This window comes from Telmatherina bonti (assembly GCF_933228915.1).
Source record: "Telmatherina bonti genome assembly, chromosome: 1".
NCBI classification, from domain to species: Eukaryota; Metazoa; Chordata; class Actinopteri; order Atheriniformes; family Telmatherinidae; genus Telmatherina; species Telmatherina bonti.
The window spans coordinates 23,939,802-23,956,480 of record NC_136619.1 but is presented as its reverse complement, the minus strand read 5'-3'; the positions used below and the strand labels follow the sequence as shown (position 1 = coordinate 23,956,480).

General features: G+C 37.8%; 2 protein-coding genes across 3 annotated transcripts; one reads left to right on the top strand and one right to left on the bottom strand.

Annotated features, from left to right (window-relative positions):
• Positions 1 to 1,571: 1,571 nt before the first annotated feature.
• ccpg1 (cell cycle progression 1) lies at positions 1,572 to 10,572 on the top strand (the record flags this gene model as incomplete). Of its 2 annotated transcripts, XM_079240947.1 has the most annotated exons (11): positions 1,572 to 1,639; positions 2,197 to 2,285; positions 3,072 to 3,189; positions 3,758 to 3,816; positions 3,911 to 4,088; positions 4,219 to 4,311; positions 6,650 to 6,988; positions 7,673 to 7,788; positions 8,125 to 8,244; positions 8,425 to 9,725; positions 10,380 to 10,572. In XM_079240947.1, exons 2-11 carry the CDS (start codon positions 2,226 to 2,228, stop codon positions 10,570 to 10,572), a joined length of 2,577 nt encoding a protein of 858 aa, XP_079097073.1. In that variant the 5' UTR covers positions 1,572 to 1,639; positions 2,197 to 2,225. The 2 variants fall into 2 exon arrangements, with proteins under 2 accessions (XP_079097073.1, XP_079097074.1); XM_079240948.1 differs by lacking the exon at positions 4,219 to 4,311.
• Positions 10,573 to 11,173: 601 nt separating this feature from the next.
• pigb (phosphatidylinositol glycan anchor biosynthesis, class B) lies at positions 11,174 to 15,238 on the bottom strand. Its single transcript, XM_079242925.1, has 12 exons — positions 14,907 to 15,238; positions 14,640 to 14,778; positions 13,973 to 14,096; positions 13,767 to 13,871; positions 13,302 to 13,432; positions 13,067 to 13,207; positions 12,939 to 12,990; positions 12,647 to 12,858; positions 12,410 to 12,474; positions 12,114 to 12,333; positions 11,382 to 11,559; positions 11,174 to 11,306 (listed from the first exon to the last, which is right to left on the bottom strand). Exons 1-12 carry the CDS (start codon positions 15,016 to 15,018, stop codon positions 11,193 to 11,195), a joined length of 1,593 nt encoding a protein of 530 aa, XP_079099051.1. The 5' UTR covers positions 15,019 to 15,238; the 3' UTR covers positions 11,174 to 11,192.
• Between the last annotated feature and the right edge of the window lie 1,441 nt (positions 15,239 to 16,679).

The window sequence follows — 16,679 nt, the reverse complement described above, 5'->3', positions numbered from 1 at the left end:
GGTCAAGAATGTGTGTTATACTAAGGTCAAATAAGGGACCCAAGACATCAGTCTGCTGCTTTTCATCTAATTAAAGGTGTTATGTTGGAATTATGTTCCTGTCCAAGGATGTGAATTAAAGGGATAAAACTCAGAGTCTGGTCTGTGGAGGAAATGACCTGCTTTTTGTTCTCCCTTCTGAGTGGTGGTGCACTGTGGGTCATGTACAGTCACACTCAGGGGGACCCACAGCTGCTCAGCCTCAATAAATAACAGGTTTCAAGTTTTGAAATTGAATGTACCTTTTTGTAATTATGTTATCTGATATTTTCTGTTAATGTTTTATCATATCTTTTGTGTCAGAAATATTACATGCAAGTTTTTTTTTTCAGAAGTGTTTAGTTAGGAGATTTTAGACAATGTTTAATAATGAAAAACTTTGATTCTCAGTTTAAATAAAAAAAATTTAAATACAGCCATGTCTCATGTCTACAGTTTTTAAGGTTTTTTGACAGATTGTTTATTTTTAGTTTAACATGATGTGTCTTTGTTCATTTACTTGATTTGTAATTTATAGAGACCGTTTTAAAAAGAAGTTTGCATGAGTGAGTTTCTAGAAGTTAAAATAATCTTTTTGATCTTTCTAAAATATGTAATTTATATATCACACACACACACACATTTGGAAATTTGCAATGCCTTAAGATGTCCAAAATCATTAGAATTGTACATTAACTAAGTTTTGTTGTTGTTTGAGTGATTGTTTTTTAAATTTTTATTCATTATTTATTTTTTAAAACGCTTACACGCTTCCTTGTTTACGTTTTTCGCAGCGGCCAAGATTTGTTTCGACCTATGACGTTAGTGCCACATTGCGATCAAGGAACATGTAGTTCTAAAAGATCCCATGTACCCTTCTTTTCTCCACTTTATCGGGCAAAGAAACCTACATTTCCCGTAAACCACTAGTGTTGCAGCGTCGTCCGAGAAAATGAGCCTCGTTAGCTAGGGATTTTACTGCAGTAACTGGGTCCGCACCATTTAGTTCCCGGGTGACCGAGCGGATTATTAGGTGAGCGGAGTTTTCACTCCATAAATCACCCGAATAGCTGGGGCACCAGCCGGACGACCCGATCAGATGCGTAAGTTTATGCAGTGAGAACGACCCTTAAAAATAGGTGAAACAATCTGGGTGGGTCTCCAGATAAACTTAGCAAAATGTTCCAATATAATCAATAATGTTGACTTGTGGCTTTTATTTAAATTTTTAGTCATTTGGCACACGCTTTCGTTCAAAACGTACCACTGGTAAATCCAATAGATTGCCGCGCATTAAAATTGTTATGCAAACATTTTTATGATTCTGTTGTATTTTATAGATAGGACACTTTTGTATTTTCAAACAAACGCGTACAAACTGATTACCCTTTTATTATTATTATTATTATTATTATTATTATCGACATCGTTTGGAAAGATCCATGCCTCCTTTGTATTGGTAAATCAACTTTCGACCGGTCAAAACGATTTCCCCTTCTTTGCAGCAAACTAACGCTTCTTCCGGCTTCCTCCGGCTGATGGGGTGATGGTAAAGGAGCGGAGCAATTGTTGAGCTGCGTGCTAACAGCTGTGTAGTCGCTGGGTCCTTAGCATTGAAAAAGTAAGCTGCTTTTCTTCGTTTATAAAACTGTAGTAACGTTAAAACAACTGTTAAAAAGTGATGAGCGTTGCAGGCAGCCCAGTAAAAGACTGTTTTGAGCGGTAACGTTACCATTAAACTTGCAGAGATATTCAAACCGGCAGTGAAACAGCTCCTAAACGCAGTTATTTAATGCTAAAAAACAGAGCTAACAATAGCTACAAACTATATTGGCAGGGTTTACATGCCAGGTGCCTGTTTTTTTGTTGGTTTTTTTTGTTAGTATGTGGTTGTGTTTTTGTCAGGCCGCATGGGTGGCATCATCTGTTATTTGTTTAGGTTTATGCGGATCCTTCACCATAAGGTGTCGCTGTTACGCGTATTTGTTTGTAATAGGGGCCTTTAATAATTTTATACGACAGATTGTTTGAGGTCAAACAGGTCTTTCTTGCGAATGAGGCTGTGTTTTAGCTCGACTATCTGTATAAATAAAGGTTAGTAAAGAAATGGTCTGTCAAATCTTTTTTTTTTTTTTTTTTTTATCACATTTTTGTTTTTACCCTCATTGTGTCCTGTAGAGCCTGTTGTTTTCTGACAGCTTACAGAAATGTCAGCAACATCGAGTGATGCAGAGTCCTCCTGTGGCTGGACCATTATTAGCAATGAGGTAAATGTCATTGTCAGTCTTTATTTCATTCTATATGAAAATAAAAATGAAAACCATAAAATGAAACGATAACCTCCCCCAACCAAAAATAATGGGAAAAAAGTTTCATACTTTAAAGTAATTTCCTAACATTTTTAATTTCACAGTCTGTACCCTTACACCTGTAAATAAATTTTCTCTACACATGACATAATTATAAACGCTATTATCCACAAACAGCTTGCAATTGACCATCTTGGAAGCTTAAATAAGATAAATGTTCCTTAACTTTTTTTGTAACAACTGTTTCACTCTGTTGTTGTATTGTGTTTTAAATTAAGAGTTACTAAATTCAGAATGAATCGTTTCATAGTTACTGAGAAATCTCAACTTTAAGAAAAGATGAGGAATTGTCTAATAGTGAGAAGTTTTTTTCATTAATACGGTGTGGCTTTATTTTTTCTTTCTTTATTTGGGTGACAGATTTTTTTCTGTTTGATACTATTAATTGATCATTTAATCACATCTAATACACACGAAAAAGCAAATAATAATACAACTATAGCTTGGTTATAAACAGATATTTTTGTGTAAGCTCCATTTAAACAAAAAAAAAGTATTTTATTTACACATGCAAATTTTTAAATCCATTACTCTTGTTTTTTATTTTTTAATTTATTCATTCAATCTTAAAGTTATTAATTTTTTTAATGATTTTATTTAATTTCTTATTTGGATATTTAATTATTACAAAACAGTGACAAGACAGTTTGGTCAAACTGTCCAATACTTGGTGTGATTTTATAGGGTTCAGATGTCGAGATGCTGGGATCAGAGGTTGCAGTTGAACCTGGAGCAGAGTTGTTGGAGCGCTCCACCATGGAAGAACTGGAGCTGCTAGAATCACAAGCCTCTGCCGCTGCGGGTAAAAATCTTACCTTATTTTTATTTATGTTTGTTAAAAATGTGCTTTGCATTTTGGTGCAGAGACCAGGTTTCCTGTTAATTACATCTATTAAAGGAAACTAATTTATATAAAACCTATCCTTTGAAATTGTGGTTAGACTTAAACTTATGACTGGGGGCAGCTTGAGTTACAACATCTCGCTAATTGGTGTGCATGGTGTCTCCTTAGAGAACTGAGGATGGAAACCATCAAGCATAAATTCAAAGACTTCAAAATGGTGGTTCATAAACACGTGTGTGACGTTATTGTGGTCATGTGCATCTTTCATTTGTAGACTATGACTTTTAAATAACTGTCCACAATGCAAGGATGCTTCTGGTTTGCAGGCTTGATGTATAAAATGCAAAGATTTGTTTGGTATCGTTGTGGTTTTTCAGCATTGTGTTTGTGCTAAATGTGCCACTTGAAGCTTCATAGTTTTCTAATTTACCAACAAGTTGATTAATTTGACAGTTATTCATAATTTTGGACATATATGTGAAATGTAACTAAATCTTTGGAATTATTTTCAATATTGTATTTCCAGCTTTTTCTGTTGAAGGGAGGGTTGTCGATTCACTTGACAACACACTGTATGCTCCAGAGGTAAGAGGATCTGAAAAAAATGTGCAAGATGTTTAATAGATCGCCAACTTTTTTACTGCCTGCTTTAACACCTTCAGGAACGCATGTTTTACAGGCTGAAGATTATGCCACAGGGAAAGAGCAGGTGTTATTGTCCAGCGACCACTCTGACATTGTGACTCTGGGAGACTTGAAGGAATGCGAGCAAGCAGAAAGAGAGGCAACAGCCAGTGAGGAGCTTTACCTCGGCACCTCCTGCAGCAGCCGTTATACCTTCACAGCTCCAGACACGGGTAAGACTGCTGAACCACACACACTGAGATGGACAATCTTCATCTCTCCTTCAGAAAGCTGACTCTGATTCCACGCCCTTCTACCCAACATGGAGATGTTGCATAAAACATTGTTACTTTATCTGAGCAGGTTATTTGTTGGATCACTTGAAACCACCACAGATTCTGGTGAACTTAAACTACCATCTGAGAAGTCTGCTCGCTGGAGGCTTCTCATTTCCAGGTGGCTTGATTGAAAATGGTGTGAATTTAATTTGATGTTAAGCTTGTTCAGCAACATTTACAACTAATCCCAACAAATGTCTGACATACCTTTTCTTTTGTTTTGTTTTTTAACTGGCAAAAATAACTTTCAGTAATGCAATATCACAAATTCAAGATGTCTTAGTGCATTTTTGCTTGTATAAGCTGCATAAAACCACCTTGATTCAGCTCATTGCTTGTATTTATACAGTATTGTTATTGCATTGTAAAGAGAAGAATAAGCAGTAATTCAGCTATTACATTTATTGCATAGCAGTTGGCCACGTTTCTAGTTTTAAATGTATTTCCAGTCTTCACTGTATTTGTGCCATTAATATATTTGTCGCAAAGTTTATAGTTAGAAGCAAAAATGTGAAACTAAAAACAACTTTTGGGGGCAACAACATTATAAGAATCATGTGTTGTTCAAGTGTTGCACTTCCCAGGATTGCATAACATTTAACTTTTCTCCTCTTAAACTGAAGCCAGAATCAGTCAGTTTAGTTGATCATGAAACTTGGTAGCTCAGGTGCACACAGAATGACCTGCTGCTCACTGACAACACAACAAAAAGATGATTGTTTATTTGTATTGAGAAAAACTACATCAGTTCACATTTTTATCAGCAACGGTTGGGTTGAGCTGGCACAGGCAGATATTTTCAGTTTGTAGTGAAGACAGAACCCGTATTGGTTGGCACAAATCTCCATCTAGCCACCCATGTTTTCTTAATGTATTGCCACAAAACCCCCCAGCATCAACAAAAAATAATTGGTGCAGCAAATTTGCTTAGTTGTAACAAACTTTAAAGTGAAAAGTTGATGCGGATTCAGCAAAATTCTCCAGTTTTCTTGAAAGACCTTTCAAAGCTCCTCTTTGGACGTTTACTGCATTTAGTTTTGTTATCTCGACTAGATTATCCCACACTGCTCCGGTAATGTTGAGGTCGGACCTCTGGGAAGGATTTGCTGTCAAAAAGACTCGGTGTGTCTGATTTTCAGTCCAGCTAGGCATATCTTAGCATTTATTCTTATTTCCCTTTCTTCAGAATGTCAGTAAGCTTTCAGTGAACAGTATTTTTATAACTAAAGGGAAACTGCATCTTACAGATCTATTTTAGGTCTTTACAGGGTTTTGTGTAAGGATCATCACTTTCAGATACTACTCTTCTGCTGAAATTGTCCTTTAGGCCTTGCATTTCTTTACTTGGCCTCCACTTGTCCACTTTTCTTAATTTTATTAATGACACACTGCACATCACACAAAGATATATCATGTTTTTTTTAGTCAAGCCTTTTGGAATCAACTTTTTGGTTTAAAAAATATGTCTGTGTCTTTCACACTTTGTTGTCCTTTTCACTCATGCAACATAAGCAATGGGAACAAATTACAAAGTTGAAAACAGGTTTATTGTTCAGTTGTCTGCTATGTTTAGGTACAGCACTGGTTCATTGTTAAATTAGGTGCCTTTTTAATGCTTAAAACAGTTCTTTGAGAAGTTGTAAAGTACAAAGCTAGACTGAAAATGAAAAAGCAGCCAATGTCCAAAGGAAAAATAAAATTCAAAAGACCTTCAAAATGCTAAGGTACTATTACTCAAGACCATACGATTACAAGAAGGTGTGGCTCATTTAAAGCAAAATATTAAAGAAAAAAATAAGTAGGTGGTGGTTGAAGTCTTTGGTAAATGTCGTTATGTTTAATAATTAGAGGGCGTTCACTTGGCTTTGTGTACATAATTGCCTGGATGTTGTGAATGCATGACTCACCAATCAGTGTTTCAGATGATACCTTATTGCCAGACAACAATAATGTATCGTGTTTCGATGGTAAAGTATTGTGTTGTAACGGTGAAGTATTGCGAAAAAACACAAAAGAAAAAAAATCCCCCGTTCCTCTTGAGGGCTACAACTCTGTTATAGAGTAATAAAGTAAACTTGACTAAATTAAAATTTATTGCCAAGTCCTTGTAAACTTTTTCATAAGAGTGGGAAGTTCTCTTAAGATGGTGAGTAAAGCTGTTTAAAACATGATTGGCACCCAGTTAAGAAGTCACCAGTGAAATGGATGCAATGATGTAATTAGAAAGAAACATTTCCAGTTAAACTATTGGTTCAGTGTCCCTTTAATTTTTCACAAATAACACAAAATCGAGAATTTTGACTTTTCAGTTTTCATCATTTACAGAGTATGTTCATTTAATTCATTTGCTGTGTGCATGATTAACAGCACATATCCTCAATGTGTTTCTGAACCAGCATTTTTAATGTGTGCCTTTTTGCTTTTAACATCAATAAATTTCAATTTCTGATGTGTAGTTTTCCCAGGGCAGCAGCCAGCAATGACTAATTTAAGTAGCAGTGACGACGAGGCTGGGCGAAGTTCTGGCACTGTCATACGAAGACGAAGGGTGAGGAAGAACACTGTTAACATCGGGACCGAAGAGGAGGAGGAGGTGTTGCCGGGATCGCACTCTAGCAATAGTGATGAGAAGGAAGAGGTGGCTGAAGAACAGGAGCTGCTGGAGGAGCGGATTGAGGGTAGACATACTGCTCCTGTTGACAACCGAGGACGAGTTGGAGGTGGCAGAATCCTAAACAGATGTATCCTGCTCGCCCTTATTGTAGCCGTCATCATGGGCTTTGGCCACTTCTGTGGTAAGAAGTTTAATCCAGAATCACCAGACATTATTGAATATACACAATATATATATATATATATATATATATATATATATATGTATATATATATACTGCGATGGACTGGCGAGCTATCCAGGGTGTACCCTGCCTGTCGCCCAAAGCTGGCTGGGATAGGCTCCAGCTTCCCCGCGACCCTGAATTGGAATAAGCGGTTCGGAAAATTAACCTATCATGCGTGTCTTTGGACGGTGGGAGGAAGCCGGAGTACCCACGCATACACGGGGAGAACATGCAAACTCCACACAGAAAGGCCACTGACCAAACCCCTCCCCAGCCAAGGATTGAACCAGTGACCTTCTTGCTGTGAGGCCATATATATATGTACATATATATATATATATATATATATATATATATATATATATATATATATATATATATATATATGTATATGTATATATATATATATATATATATGTATATATATATATATGTATATATGTACATATGTATATATATATATATATATATGTATATATATTACACATAATTTAATGAAATATACCATGGAAGCTTTGTTCCGCTTAGATGTAGATGCAGTAGATCCCTGAAGACTCATGTGACGTGCAGACGTACCGTTACTGATCCTTCTATTGTTCTGTGTGGACAATTGATCTGTATTACAAATCTGTCTTGTAGCAACAATCCAGATTCAAGATCGGCAAAAAACTATGGATCAAATCAGAGTGAATGAGCTTAATGGCGTGAGAGACCTGCTTCAGCAGCATGTGGGAGAACAGCATTTCACAAACCTGGTATGCGGACTTGTTCTATAAACACATAATAAAGAGTTTGTGTGTTTTATGCTCATCGCTGTGATTGCATGTATGGAAAACGTATAACAAGGAGAGCTGTTCAAGTGATTGTGATAGTGGGTGAAGAGGAAAACACGTTAAAACTTATAAAACCTAGAAAATAATTTTTTTTTTTTTTTTAAAGTTTGATATTTCTTTCTATAGGTAATAATGGAAAATGATGTGTTCATTTTTCTTTATTTTATTTTATTTTTTACTCATATTCATCAGCATTTTGTTTTGTTGGAAAAAATCAGCATGACTCTGAAAATTAAACATTTTCTCTTTCCTACCCAGAGTATTGGCTTTGGACAAGACAGCCTGGATGAGCAACAAATTATTTCATTGCTTGCAGAGCTGATTGAGAAGATAAAGAAGGAGAACAAGGAGCTCAATGTGAAACAGCTGTACATGCAGGTAAACTGTTAAAACACAAATCCAAATGTTTTCAGTCAAGAACTTAAAATAAGCAAAATAATTTGTATTTTGGATTATTGAGTATTGTTTCACCATTCAAATGAAAAATAGTATGATTGGAGTCATCCTAAACATAATGTTGACAGTCTTGACCTTGTTTTGTTCATATTTCTTGTGAAGGCTCATAGAGATGACCTGGAAATGTTGCTGAAAGAGACAGCCAGGGAGCTGGCTGACATCATGTCTCAGCAGCAGAGTTTGAAAGCGGAAAACCGTCTGCTGAAAATCTCCTTAGAACATGAAGAAAAGTCCTTGTCCATCTTAAAGGAGGAGCTGAGAAACCTGCGCTCCAAGCACAGAGATCTGGAGGCGATGGGAGCTGGGACTGACACGCTGCTGAAAGAAAACCAGAGGCTGAAAGAGCAGCTGGAAGAAGAGAAACGTCTCATCGGGCACTTCCATGTTCAAAGAGAAGATATGATGTCTGAAGCACAGATGCTGAGGAAGAAGCTTGACAAAGAGAAAAAAGTTACAGAAGAGCTGAGAAGAGAACTAGTTCGTCTGAGAAGTCACATCCCTGAAGCTGGAAAGCAAAGTGGCTCAGAGGCCAAAGAGCTACAGTTGCGTCTGATGGAGCTGGAGAGGAAGCTGAGCTTTGAGCAGCAGCGCTCTGACCTGTGGGAGAGGCTGTATGTGGAAACCAAAGAAGAAAGAGCCAAAGGTGACCGAGAGTCGAAAGTGAAAAAAACAAAAGAGGGTGTGGCGGGGAAAGTGAAAGAGACATTTGATGCAGTGAAGAACTCCACCAAGGAGTTTGTCCACCACCACAAAGAGCAGATCAAGAAAGCCAAGGAGGCTGTGAAGGAAAACCTAAGGAAATTCTCAGATTCTGTCAAATCAACTTTCCGACACTTCAAGGATTCAGCCTCTACCTTCATCAGCAAAGCCAGAGGTTTTTACAATAAAAGACATGAGAAAAAGATCCCAGAAGAGTCATGGCAGCACAGACACCACAGGCCTCATCAAAAACAGAAATCTGACTTCTTCCAGAGCACCCATAACACTCGAAAATCAGGAGGGAAGGTTCATGAAAATCAAGGACACAACAGCCACAAAGCCAGCATGAAGGGATGCATCGGGGTGTTTGACTGTGCCTACCAGGAGTCCATGAATCTCTTCAACAAAGCCATGGAGCCAATCAGAGCAGATGAATTTTACCAGCTGCTACAGAGCTACCTGCATCAGGAGGTCGATCAGTTCCACCACTGGAAAGAGTTGGAGATGTTTATCAACAACTTCTTCCACAATGGAGTGTTTATCCATGACCAGATGCTGTTCACAGACTTCGTAAGTGGAGTTGAGGACTATCTCACAGACTTGCGCGAGTATCACGGCCTTTCTGATGACGTGTTTGGAGATCTTGATGACTACATCTACAGGCACTTCTTTGGGGATGCGTATGTAAGACGTTACGGACCACGGTAAGCCTGTTGCAGATTTATAAAGCACCGCCTCATCGGTCTGTTACAGAGCAATACTTAATTTGACAAAAATCCAACATACCCTTGACATTTTTGTTACCAGGGTTAACTTATCCAAACGTTCGCAATCCTGATAAGCAGTGACATGAAGCTGGTTATCAACTCTGCATTTTAATCCAGGGTTTTCCAATCTTGATTTGTGTGTACCTGCATAAAATGGTTGGTGTTTTTAGCGTTTGACCAGTTGCAAACATTGAGAAACCCTGCAGAGCAGCTATTTTAAAATGGAGGAGCTGACAGTCTTTCAAAAATATGAAGAATTCAAACATCATCCAAGTCAAAAGCAGCACTGTTGCCTCAACAAAACCAGACAGGCAGAAAATTACAGAATCAATATTAGTTCACTGGACAGTATAGACAGACAGCACTCTGATCACTGTTCAGCTTTATTATGACACCTTTTGTTGTTTGTTTTTTAAAGGAATTCAACTGAGAAAACTTCTGACAGCTAAAACAAACTACTCATGATGATATATGTTTATGATGGAAAGTATTCAGTATGTCCAAGTGGTTCTGATTTGTACTCAAACTGCAGTTTGTACAAGTTAAACTTAGATCAATGTCATCGGCTTGTTTTGTGTTTGCATCCCACAGTGGGCCTTTTGAAAGACCTGACACAGACTTAAAGGAAGAGATAAGAGCAAAACATCAACAGCGGAAGCAGCAGAGAGCCAGAACTCGAGCACACGGTGATTGCAAGTGGAGCAGATCAGGAAGGAACACCGACAGACACATGGCCGATGTCAAAATAGAACTGGGCCCAATGCCGTTTGACCCAAAATATTGATAAACTGGTTGAACTGGACAGCTGAAAATTTTTCTCTTTTTTTGCATTTAGCTGCAAAGTCTCATGTTTTGTAAGTTTGCACAATCTTTTTAATGCTACTGAGTGTTCTTGAGCTGTTTGGTGAAATAATCATTAAGTTGCAATGGAAGATGTGGCATATCTTGCACAAGCTGCACATTTGTAAGATGACGGTTTAACTTTTGGTTTCCTACCATATTATTTCTTGTTTGCCACCTTATTTTGTTCAAAAATACACAGAAAGCGTTAATGTTGACTCAGCGTGCCATGTCCACAAAACAGATGGTGCAAAGAAGCCACATTGATAGCAGCTGTGTGCATTGTTTTAATTTGCTGCTGCAGACCGGTTTGTGAATTGGTTGAAATCTGTTTCCTAACATTCCACCTCGAGCTTGTTCTAAAAAGGACCATGTGGTTTTAATTCCCTTTTACGTGTGTTACAACAAAAAGACTGGAGAAATGGGATCACAGCTAATTTAACTTAATGAAATGGGTTCTTCTTTTGACAGGGAATATTTTAAAATGACAACTTTTGAGTTTTAAATTTTTTTATTTTAGTAGCAAATTAAAATTACATGTCGAAGTCATTGTTTCAGTGTTTGTCAGTGCCTTTCATAAATAAAGATGCTTCCTCCAACTCTTCCTTCAGGAAAGTGAGTATGAAATATCTCTGTTGTCTTCAGAAAGTTATTCGCCCGCAGAAATGCAGAAATTTCCTGCAACAAGAACAAAAACAGGTTTTAGTTTATATATTTTCACAGACACATGCAAAGACTTCGGTTGTGTTTTACCTTTTCCAAAACATCAAATAAAACCAGATGTGTGGGCAAAGAGGATTTGTATGGAAATGAAGTCCTTAGCCAGAGAAGAGGTTTGTCGTAGAATATCTCCGCTTCATCAAAGTAACTTTCCTCTCCCAGATCTGGAGAACACTCCAAAAATCGCATCTTTAGTGGACAGTGGACATGGCTGAAAGGAGACAGGTGGCCATCAGCTGCAGGGTTCATCAAGTCACTCATTTCAAAACCAGATGGGGTTTTTTTGTGTTTTGTTTTTTAAAAACCGAGACAGTGTAATAAAAAAAAAAAATGCTTAAGATGCTTTCAAATATATTTATGTTCCTTAACTTTGGTACTCAGGTGTTGATCTACTGTGTGGGGAAAAAAAGGAAAATATGTGGATATTTCCTTTTTAAATCGCTGCATGACGCATTTTTGCCTAAGTTGATGCATGAAGCAAAAAAGGACAGTCATTAAAAAAAGTGTAAAACTGGTATCCTGATAGCTTTCTGTAATTATATTTCTTCTATCATACAAACATTTTGCTGTCACTATAAAAAAAATTTTTTTACTTCATGTAGACATGAATCACGCAGGTTTCTCTATTGGCTTTTTTTTTTATATAACTGGCAGTTAAACATGGCACATATAAACAAATAAAATCAGACTCCAGAGCTCTTTAAACCTCCATTTAGAAGACATCAGGTGGCTCATCATCTGCAGCCGTGGGATCCTGCAGTATACCTGTAGAAGGGTGTTGAGTGGCAGGGCATGAGGAAGAGGACATCTGGTTGCAGGTGACCGGAATAGCTGCTGTTGTCACACAGCATCTGCAGGTGGTTCATGACATCCAGAGTACCTCGCTGGTGAATGAGACCAAAGTACAGACCCGGCACCAGGTTGGACACCAGCAGGGTGACAGCGGCAGCTCGACGCCATGCTTTGAGGTGAGCCAACGATATTCCTATGTAGAAACATAACATGAACACATCTGTCGGCCAGCAGCATGCTGAATTTGTGGAAGTGAAATTAAAACTAACCACAGACAATCATGCAGAAAGGCAGCACAGGATAGATGAACCTGAACTCCTTGTGAGGAAGCAAGCTGAAGAGAAGAAAAAAAACTATTTAAGAACTTATTACTACTGCATTTCTAAACATTTTATACAAGTTAATAATATTAGGACTGTTTTTACAGATCACACTTGAATATAACCATAATGCTTCCTTCACTTTTCACCTTTGACCCCCATCTGGGGGATGATATAAGATTTCACCTGTACACTCCGATGGTCCACACGACTACTGCCAGAAGGATTTTGTATCTTCTGAAGGCAACGATGCATCCGTAAAAAAAGAATGGAAGATGAGGGCCCAGCACAACGGCAAAACCTTGAGTGAGGTACCAGTGCCAGGGGTGAGATCCATAAAAATCAGCCACACCGTGGAAGATATTGAACTTGAGGAAGTTGAACTGCACTAGAGTCAACTAAAACACACAGATCAGCTGTCACGTCTGACTTTAAGCACGGGAGATGCTGAATTTGGTTAAAGTCACTCTAATTTTACCTTTTCATAGAACAGGCTGTCAGTCAGCACTGAAACGACAACTGCCAAAATCCTGGTGATGAGAAAATAACATAATGAGGATATGAAGTGAACACTGGTTCAGAGGATATGAGGCTGGAAGTACAAACCCTATAGGAATGCAGCTGTGAGTGATGAGCCTCAGTTTATGTTCTTCCTGACAAAAGTGGTACAACAGCAGAGGAAACCAGACAATCAAAGCTGTTGGTCGAACAATCACAGCTAAGGCCACCAGGGCCAAGTACTTTTTACTGAGGGTGAAAAAACACAAGTGGGTAAATAACATGTTGTAGAAGTTAGTGGAGGAAAAAAAATTGGTAGGTAGGGATATTAACAAGCAGATACCTGCTATATGTTTTGGACCCCGGCAGAGGAAAGTAAAAAAGAGCCAAACAGGTGAGCATGGTCTCCGTGCTGTTAGTTAGAGTCCGGGTGCAGCAAAACCACGAGAACCAGGAACAAAGGTGACAAAAGAACTGAAAGTCAAAACCAGAGGAAACAGAACAATGACTGGTGAATTTGGGGTATGAAAACATTGCAGATATTCATGATTTCACAAATGTGTTGCTGTTCTTCCCTTTTTCAAACATGTATAATGCTGGTTGTCCTCAGTAATGATTTGTCTTGTATTACTGTGCAGTGCAATCAATGGTAAAAGATGACCAATCACTATCGGAGGGATAATATGACCCAAGAGTGCTTTTTTCAGCTTGAAATCCCCCCTGAACTCAAATATAACACATGATTTTGATGCAAAGCTGTCTTATGGTTGCTTCTTTTTAAAAGAAACACCACAATAACTTTATTTACCGTCCATCTCGCGACATCATGATTTTCCAATGTTTGGATGAGGAAGAAGAACGTAACATCTGCAGATGCAGCCAGGAGTGCTTGAATAACACGTGGAAGCCAAATCTGCAGAAGCAGCAGGATCCAGTTAAACAGAGATGCATAAATTCAACAAAATCATTCATTTATTTTAAAAAGTTTGTTCAGCAGTAAATAAAGCAACTCACCAGTATATAGACAGAGTCATAGTTTATGAGGTGCAGTATCTTGTATGGAAATGCAAAGAAAAGAGGATATAAAAACCCTCTTATTCCTGCCTTCCATTCCCAGGTCAGATGGCCATAAGTCACACTGTTAAGGTTGTAACGGTATACCGAAGACAAGGTCAGGCTACTGCATTTGTGTGCCCTGTTTGTGGATCTCAGGCTTAGCAGACAGATCAAATCAGAAGATAAAACTAACTGAAGGAACACAAATAAAATGTTGCTCAACTTAGAAAATCAAGCACAAAGATTTGTATTATACATTTTGGGATGAATAGAGGATGAGAAGAGAGATCCCCCTGCAGGTTGTTTTCATTAGGTCTTCTCAACAACTCTTTGGTGGGAACTTCCACCACTCATGTTCAGGTTTTCTCTTAAGTTTGATCACTTTGGAAAGAAAAAAAAAATCGGAAAGCAGGGGAAACAAACAACAAAACGGTGTCCAAAACTGGTGAAATAAGAAAATGGTGCCATGAAAAACGTATGTCCAAAGGCAACACAAATTATCTCCGTTCTCATGTATTGGTTTGTTAGTAAACTATTTAAGGTAAATGCCATTTACCATATTGCTATAAGGTTTTATTACACTGTGTGGTGTTGATGGCAGTCATAATCTGACGTGTCTCTCTACAAAGGATATTTGAAGACTATACGATGGGAAACCTCCAATGATTGCCAGTATTCATCAGGAACGAAGCTGGTCTGAACCAAGATGCAGTTTATGAGCCTGAACACCACACAGAACACGACCAGTCTGGTTCTCAGCACACCTGTGGAGTTCACAGTTATCACCGCAGATGAGTAAAAACAGGGATTCATTCACTGCACACCGTCTTTGACGAGTTCAGCATCACCATGATCACTTCTACAAGAACATGAACCTGAGTTACACTCGCACCATTGTTGAGAGGGTTCTCCTCCTCCTTCGAGTACAACAGAGATTTACGTTTCCTCAGTTTCACATCGTCCACTTTATTCCCAAATTTCAGTCGGGATCTGATGTTCTCCATTTTTTGACAACATAATTCACCTGTTAGGTGAAATCAGTTTCATTCAGAGGAAATCAGAGCTTTCCACGTTTTAAAAACACTACACCTATTTTAAAAATAAGAAAATTATTATAAATCCCTAAAATAACTCCGTCGTGTTGTATTAAACTGTTGCACCATTAACTAAACTATATTGAATTTGTTTTCCTGTAAACACAGCCAAACTGTGCATAGATTTAACCTGCGCTTCCGCACTCACTCACTTCCTGCTTCTTTTTTGTTTTTTATTTGTTGTCATTCTTTATTGGTGGCTGAAAAACGACGAAGAAGTGCTTTACTGCCATCAACTGGTAAGGAGTCTGGGTCAGGAGTCAGAACCAATGACACACACCTGACGTACATCAAACTTAATCTTGTCTTGTGCAGAGCTTGACATCAAACTCTGCACAAGTCTTCGAATTATCCGATAATTTGATTCAGCTAATTTGCAGAAAGGTTACTTCTAACACTTGCAGAATTGCGGCTCTCGAGGACCGGAGTGTCACACCCCTGCTCTATATACTAACAACACACCCTGTTGTGATGTAAGCTATATATCCCTCAATATACTCTGCTCATGAGTTTCTCTGTAAAATACTTAGAACACCTCCTTCCTATGTTGTTCTTTTTGTTCTGATTTTGGATTTATTAACGGTTGGTAAACCAGTTTAGATGTATATTAACACCATGTGCTGGACATGAGTGACACTGATGACAAGCAAGCAGAAAAATTATTTCTCTCTTTTTTGTGTGGTATTTGCTTGTAATGAATACATGAACTATTTGTGTATATATTACTGCTTCTTCAAAATTATTCTCAAATTGCAGCAAAGAATTCAAATACTTTGCCGCTTCTTTTCATTTCTTAATTTTTGGAAGTACAGCACAGAGCACAGAGAAACTTAGCACAACCAAAGCTTTATTTAGCCCACCTTTCACACAAATAAATGCAGCAAAAACAGCCCCCAAAAAAAACAAAAACAAACAAACAAAAAAAAACACAAAAAAAACAGGAGGGTCAAAGATTGTGTGCAGACATGCAGATGAATACAACATACATACATGGATACATTTAAGAGCAAGGGGATTGTGGTTGTGAGGAACCACTATCACATCTGACTCATTAATGTTAATAATAAGAGATTGTCAGGTTAATAACATATGCATGACTACAATAAATAAAATTGGACTGTAAAAAAAGCAATAAGATATATTAAAATAAGGAAAATTATAATTGTGCTTGGTGGGTTATTTCTTTATTATAACAATTCTTTTTTATAATAAACCTTAAACTTATGGAAAGCCTATTTATTTGCCTTTTAAATTGTATGACTTCCAAACAGTTTATTCTACTATACTTTTAGAAATAAGTCATACTTGCAATTCAATTATTTATAAATCTAACAAACATACCTCAGTGGCATGTGTAAGAATTATGTTCATCATGCTGGCTAACCATCTTGATCATATTACTGACTATTGCTGGCGTCCCAGTCTTTAGTCAGCATTTGTTGCAAATCAGCCAGTATCAGCACACAATTTGACACAACAATCAAACTGCTGTCTTCAGAATGTGGATTTATCGCTAAACATAATATTTTTCATATCCAGACTGCAGCGTTGCCAGAACTAATGTAAATGGA